At 50.5% G+C, this 7,139-nt stretch overlaps 1 protein-coding gene across 1 annotated transcript; it reads left to right on the top strand.

Moving 5' to 3' along the window:
* The first annotated feature begins 772 nt into the window (after positions 1-772).
* Positions 773-5,054, top strand: LOC133568119 (uncharacterized). The gene has a single exon (XM_061919845.1). It carries the CDS (start codon positions 1,696-1,698, stop codon positions 4,903-4,905), a length of 3,210 nt encoding a protein of 1,069 aa, XP_061775829.1. The 5' UTR covers positions 773-1,695; the 3' UTR covers positions 4,906-5,054.
* The last annotated feature ends 2,085 nt before the right edge of the window (positions 5,055-7,139 follow it).

The raw sequence follows: 7,139 nt of genomic DNA on the forward strand, positions 1-7,139 counted from the left end.
TGTATGACGTCACAGGGAAATGGCCAGTGTCTTCGCAGAGAGCCGAAAATAAGGCACTTTAAAGCTTTATTTAGGGATATTCCGAGACCGGTAAAATTTTGAAAAAAACTTAAAAAAATACAACAAGCCACTGGGAACTGATTTTTATTGTTTTTAACTCTTTTGAAATTGTGATAATGTTCCCCTTTAAAGGGAAACCTTTTTAATTAATAGTCAAATCCATTCTGGATATGCCTAAGTGATTTTTAAGCTTTGGTCCATAAAACATGTTAACTGGTTAAAGGCCTACTGAAACCCACTACTACCGACCACGCAATCTGATAGTTTATATATCAATGATGATTAGGCGCAGGGGAAAGAGAAGAGGTCACTGATCCTCGAGGAAGTGCGAGCAGGAGTTGAGGAAAGGCGAGCCTGCCAGATGGCGGGAATGCGGCAACAGGGCGCCTGGACGAGATGGGAACAAGTATCAGAGCGTAAGGTCACATGGACCGAGCTCTGGAAAGCCGAACCCCATCGAATAAAGTTCTTGATCCAGGCGGTCTACGATGTGCTGCCAAGTCCATCCAACCTCTTCACCTGGGGAAAGGTGGAGACACCAGGGTGCCCCCTCTGCCAGAGGAGAGGAACCTTGGAGCACATCCTAAGCTGTTGTCCAAAAGCCCTGGGTGAAGGGCGGTACCGCTGGCGACATGACCAGGTCCTGAAGGCCATAGCTGATGCCATCTGCAGGGGAGTCAGTCACAGCAAGAGCCTCCGCCCAGTGAAGAGTACTGCTTTCATCAGAGCTGGGGAGAAGTCAACACCGGCTGCCCGGAACACCTCGTCTGGCCTGTTGGCAACAGCACGCGACTGGGAGCTGTCAGTTGATCTGGGAAAGCAGTTGAAGTTCCCTGATGTGGTTGCTAAAACAACACTAAGGCCAGATATTGTGCTCACCTCAGTGGCCTCCAAGCAGGTAATCCTCTTGGAGCTCACAGTGCCTTGGGAGGACCGTATGGAGGAGGCCAATGAGAGGAAGAGTGCAAAGTACTCTCAGCTTGTGGAGGAGTGTCGGAGCAATGGGTGGCGAGCGATGTGCCGGCCGGTTGAAGTGGGGTGTCGAGGGTTTGTGGGCAAATCTCTCTGCAGGGCCTACAGAATGCTTGGCATCACAGGGGCCAGCCAGCAAAGGGCCATGAAGTTAGTCACAGATGCAGCAGAAGTGGCATCAAGGTGGCTGTGGATCAGGAGGGGAGAGGCGTGGCATGTAGGGCAGTAGCGCTACCTGGACACAGGCTGGGGCCTGATCAACCCTGGCTGGGTCGCCTAGGGGAGGGGGTCTGATTGTTGAAAGACCCGAAACCCCCTGTGATCCTAGGTTACATCACTGAGGATGTGTCCAGTTGCACCATTGGTGTATTTAAAAAGTTGCTTTTCTGGGACAACCAGTGACTACCAGGAACAGTCTGGTTGACCACCAAGTATAGATTGGTGACAGCTGGAGAGACAGCGGACAGCCCGGAAAGACGGCACCGGGGCAGTGAGGGGTAGCATCCCGAGCTGCACCTTCTGAGAGGAAGGAACCCACAACAAGCTACGAATCGACCTACAGGAAATATACCCCCAGGGATTCCCGAGAGGGGGGGCGGAAGAGAATCCCACTGGACGGATCAAAGGTTGACGACACATGGCAATGGTAACACGACGACGACTATGGAATGCATATGTGGGAAGGTATGCAAGAACCGACATGGCCTGCGGATCCACCAGGCCAGGATGAAGTGTATGCAGAAGGTGGTAGAATCACAGCGCACAGGAACTACGCCTGGTGAGACGCAGGAGGAGCCAGGCCCGGAGTCACCCCACAGTGCCCGGAGCCTCCAGGTGATGCAACCACCAGAAGCACACAGGACATCAGAACATCGTCGGGTAAAGTGGCCCCAAGCTAGCAAGGAGAAAGAGTGGCTCCAGTTTGATGAAGATGCTGATACCATCTTAGAAACAACAGCCAAAGGGGACGCTGATCGACGCCTCAAGACGATGACCACGATCATCATCAGCCTCGCTGCAGAGAGGTTTGGACTTGAGGAGAAGCGGGCAGCGAAGCCCCCCTACATCATGAACAATAGAGCGAGTAAAATCCATCAGCTCAGGCAGGAACTGAAGTGTTTAAGACAGCAGTTCAAGGTTGCACGTGAAGAGGATAGGGGGCCTCTTGCGGAACTACGTTGTATAATCCGCAAGAAGCTAATAACCTTGAGGAGAGCGGAGTGGCATAGGAGGAGGAGGAAGGAAAGGTCCAGGAGGAGAGCTGCCTTTCTGGCGAATCCCTTTGGAGTCACAAAACAGCTGCTAGGACAGAAGCGAAGCGGTAGACTGGCCTGCTCCAAAGCTGAGGTCGACCACCACCTCAAGCAAATTTACAGCGATGGATGCAGAGAACAAGACCTAGGCCCCTGCAGGTCCTTGATCAATCCACCAACACCAACGCTTGACTTCGATGGGAAAGACCCCGGCTGGAAGGAAATCCAGGAGGTGGTCCGCAGGGCAAGGACGAGCTCTGCTCCAGGGCCCAGTGGAGTACCTTATAAGGTCTATAAGAACTGTCCAAGACTACTCCACAGACTCTGGAGAATCTTGAAGGTGATCTGGAGGAGGGGCAAGGTAGCAGACCAGTGGAGACAGGCAGAGGGTGTGTGGATCCCAAAGGAGGAGAAGTCTAAGAACATCAATCAGTTCCGAACCATCTCGTTGCTGAGTGTTGAAGGGAAGATCTTCTTCAGCCTCATGGCCAGGCGACTGACAGACTACCTCCTGAAGAACTCCTACATTGATACATCGGTCCAGAAAGGAGGGATCCCAGAGGTATCTGGATGTCTGGAGCACACAGGCGTGGTCACTCAGCTCATCAGGGAAGCCAGGGAGAATAAGGGGGACCTGGCTGTTCTGTGGCTGGACCTCGAAAATGCCTATGGATCCATACCCCACAAGCTGGTCGAAGAGGCACTGAATCGGCATCACATTCCAAAGAAGTTCAGAGACCTCATTCTGGACTACTATGCCAACTTCCATCTAAGAGTCTCCTCCGGAAAAACAACCTCCGACTGGCACAGGCTTGAAAAGGGGATCATCACTGGCTGTACGATCTCAGTCATCCTCTTTGCGCTCGCCATGAACATGCTGGTGAAGTCTGCGGAAGTTCAGTGCAGAGGTCCCCTCTCCAGGTCTGGAGTCCGGCAGCCACCCATCCGAGCCTTCATGGACGACCTGACAGTGACCACTACATCCGTCCCAGGTTGCAGGTGGATCTTGAATGGCCTTCAGGAGGTGATTTCCTGGGCTCGCATGAACTTCAAGCCGGCCAAGTCGAGGGTCCTAGTGCTAAAGAAAGGAAAGGTTACTGGCAAGTTCTGCTTCTCACTTGGCACCACCAAAATACCATCACTCACCGAGGAACCTGTGAAGAGCTTGGGAAAGGTGTTTAATTGCAGCCTGAGAGACGCAGCCTCCACAAGATCGACCAACCAAGACCTGGAGACCTGGCTGACCGTGGTGGATAAGTCTGGCCTTCCTGGCAAGTTCAAGGCCTGGATTTACCAGCACGGGATTCTCCCTCGGATCCTCTGGCCCCTCATGGTGTACGAAGTCCCCATTTCAACGGTGGAAGGCTTTGAGATGAGGGTCAGTAGGTTCCTGCGCAGGTGGCTAGGACTGCCGCGAAGCCTGAGCAGCATTGCTCTATACGGGCATAACAACAAACTGAAGCTCCCCATCAGCAGCCTGAGCGAGGAGTTCATGGTGACACGGTCCAGGGAGCTCCTACAGTATCGGGAGTCCAGTGACCCAAAGGTTGCACAGGCTGGGATTGAAGTCAGGACGGGGCGGAAGTGGAGAGCTGTCGAGGCTGTGGATGTTGCAGAGGCAAGGCTACGGCAAAAGGTTTTGGTGGGAACAGTGGCGCAGGGGAGATCTGGCTTAGGTAGCAGAAGAACACCTCGCTATGACAAGGCGCAGGGGAAAGAGAAGAGGTCACTGATCCTCGAGGAAGTGCGAGCAGGAGTTGAGGAAAGGCGAGCCTGCCAGATGGCGGGAATGCGGCAACAGGGCGCCTGGACGAGATGGGAACAAGTATCAGAGCGTAAGGTCACATGGACCGAGCTCTGGAAAGCCGAACCCCATCGAATAAAGTTCTTGATCCAGGCGGTCTACGATGTGCTGCCAAGTCCATCCAACCTCTTCACCTGGGGAAAGGTGGAGACACCAGGGTGCCCCCTCTGCCAGAGGAGAGGAACCTTGGAGCACATCCTAAGCTGTTGTCCAAAAGCCCTGGGTGAAGGGCGGTACCGCTGGCGACATGACCAGGTCCTGAAGGCCATAGCTGATGCCATCTGCAGGGGAGTCAGTCACAGCAAGAGCCTCCGCCCAGTGAAGAGTACTGCTTTCATCAGAGCTGGGGAGAAGTCAACACCGGCTGCCCGGAACACCTCGTCTGGCCTGTTGGCAACAGCACGCGACTGGGAGCTGTCAGTTGATCTGGGAAAGCAGTTGAAGTTCCCTGATGTGGTTGCTAAAACAACACTAAGGCCAGATATTGTGCTCACCTCAGTGGCCTCCAAGCAGGTAATCCTCTTGGAGCTCACAGTGCCTTGGGAGGACCGTATGGAGGAGGCCAATGAGAGGAAGAGTGCAAAGTACTCTCAGCTTGTGGAGGAGTGTCGGAGCAATGGGTGGCGAGCGATGTGCCGGCCGGTTGAAGTGGGGTGTCGAGGGTTTGTGGGCAAATCTCTCTGCAGGGCCTACAGAATGCTTGGCATCACAGGGGCCAGCCAGCAAAGGGCCATGAAGTTAGTCACAGATGCAGCAGAAGTGGCATCAAGGTGGCTGTGGATCAGGAGGGGAGAGGCGTGGCATGTAGGGCAGTAGCGCTACCTGGACACAGGCTGGGGCCTGATCAACCCTGGCTGGGTCGCCTAGGGGAGGGGGTCTGATTGTTGAAAGACCCGAAACCCCCTGTGATCCTAGGTTACATCACTGAGGATGTGTCCAGTTGCACCATTGGTGTATTTAAAAAGATGAAATATTAACATTGCAACACATGCCAATACGGCCGGTTTAGTTGACTAAAATGCAATTTAAAATTTCCCGCGGAGTTTCTTGTTGAAAACGTCGCGGAATGATGACGCGTGCGCATGACGTCTCGGACTGTCAGGAAATATTAGCTCAGCACCAGATACGGCTAAAAGTCGTCTCTTTTCATCGCATAATTACACAGTAATTTGGACATCTGTGTTGCTGAATCTTTTGCAATTTGTTCAATTAATAATGGAGACTATAAAGAAGAATGCTGTTGGTGGAAAGTGGTGGATTGCACTGATACACAGCCGGTGTTTCTTTGTTTTTAACACAGAGCGGTCAAGCGAACATTTTTCTCTACGTCACCAGCATGTTTTTGGATGGGAAAATTGTGATATCTATCTTACCGGAGACATCATTGGAATATTCGTCCTCCTGCAGTAGCTGTTTAAAAGGCAGCTGTGAGCTTGGCTCCTCGGCTTCTCTCTGAGAAACTGCGTGTTCACCGCAGCCACCCGACCTCGAGGTATGTCTTTACAATCTCACTAAAACACTATTAAAACACTTAGCATATAAGGAATCTTCCAGAATTCCATCCATCCATCTGTTTTCTACCGCTTATTCCCTTTGGGGTTGCGGGGGGCGCTGGTGCTTATCTCAGCTACAATCGGGCGGAAGGCGGGGTACACCCTGGACAAGTCGCCACCTCATCGCAGGGCCATCTTCCAGAATTATCCTAGTAAATGTGTCTAATTACATCTGAAACGTTCACACTGCCGCCGACCCGAGCGGTCGCTTTTTATTTATTTTTTTTCTAGTCCTTTGCTATCAATATCATCATCCACGGATCTTTCATCCTCGCTCAAATTAAAGGGGAAATTGTCGTTTTCTCGGTCCGAATAGCTCTTGCTGTTGGAGGCTCCCATTAAAAACAATGTGAGGACGTGAGGAACCCTCACCCTTGTGACGTCATCGTCTGCGACTTCCGGCAAAGGCGAGGCTTTTTTATCAGCACTAAAAGTTGCGAACTTTATCGTCGATGTTCTTTACTAAATCCTTTCAGCAAAAATATGGCAATATCACGAAATGATCAAGTATGACACATAGAATGGACCTGCTATCCCCGTTTAAATAAGAAAATCTCATTTAAGTAGGCTTTTAATTTGAGTGTGAGACATTTGCACATCAGCCCCCTCATCGGGCTGTAGCTGGTACTGCACTCACTGCTCTGCTCAAACTTATTCCATCCATCCATCCATTTCCTACCGCTTATTCCCTTTCGGGGTCGCGGGGGGCGCTGGCGCCTATCTCAGCTACAATCGGGCGGAAGGCCGTGTATAGTTAATCACTTTCACCTGTTTGATCTGCCGTTTTACTGCCGTATGAAAGACACCGTTTGGAAACTAAAGACAGTACTTTATTGATTCCTTCAGGAGAGTTCCCTTAGGAAAATTTAAATAGTATGTAAAGTATACGTATATATATACATACCGTATTTCCTTGAATTGCCGCCGGGGCGCTAATTATTTTAAAACCTCTTCTCACTCTGGCACTTATCAAATGTATGCAGTAAAAATTTGAGTGTGATGTAAGCTTGGACCTTAAATCTTGAACCTTACATACTACTGAACAGCTCTTAATCTTCTTCCCTTTATGCGATTTTAAATTACCGGTATTGAAATCAGCCTCCTCCATTTTGAAAATGATGACAGGGGAAGTGTCACTTGTGACGTCACGAGTTTGACCAGGCGGTGATACTAAGCATGCGCTAATTATTTTGGGAAGAGAGTTTGACTCGGCAGTAATTCAAGGCAGGCGCATACTATATGCCCTGCGGCAATTCAAGGAAATACGGTATATATATATATATGTAAAGTATGTAAATAAACATTTAAAAAATATTTCTGTGTAAATAACTCATTGCAAAACGTACTATATATATCTGCGGCTTTTAGTCCGGTGCGGTTATAATATGGAAAAATATTTTTGGGTTCTTAAATGTAGTGGGTGCGACTTATATCCCGGTGCGCTACATAGTCCTGTAGTCCGAAAAATACTTTAGACTTATTTTCCCCTGTACTTTG

The sequence above is a fragment of the Nerophis ophidion genome, linkage group LG14 (genome assembly GCF_033978795.1).
Source record: "Nerophis ophidion isolate RoL-2023_Sa linkage group LG14, RoL_Noph_v1.0, whole genome shotgun sequence".
In the NCBI taxonomy this organism is placed as follows: Eukaryota; Metazoa; Chordata; class Actinopteri; order Syngnathiformes; family Syngnathidae; genus Nerophis; species Nerophis ophidion.

Coding starts and splice junctions, on each gene's coding strand:
- LOC133568119 (XM_061919845.1), top strand. CDS start 1,696: ATGGAATGCATATGTGGGAAGGTATGCAAGAACCGACATGGCCTGCGG.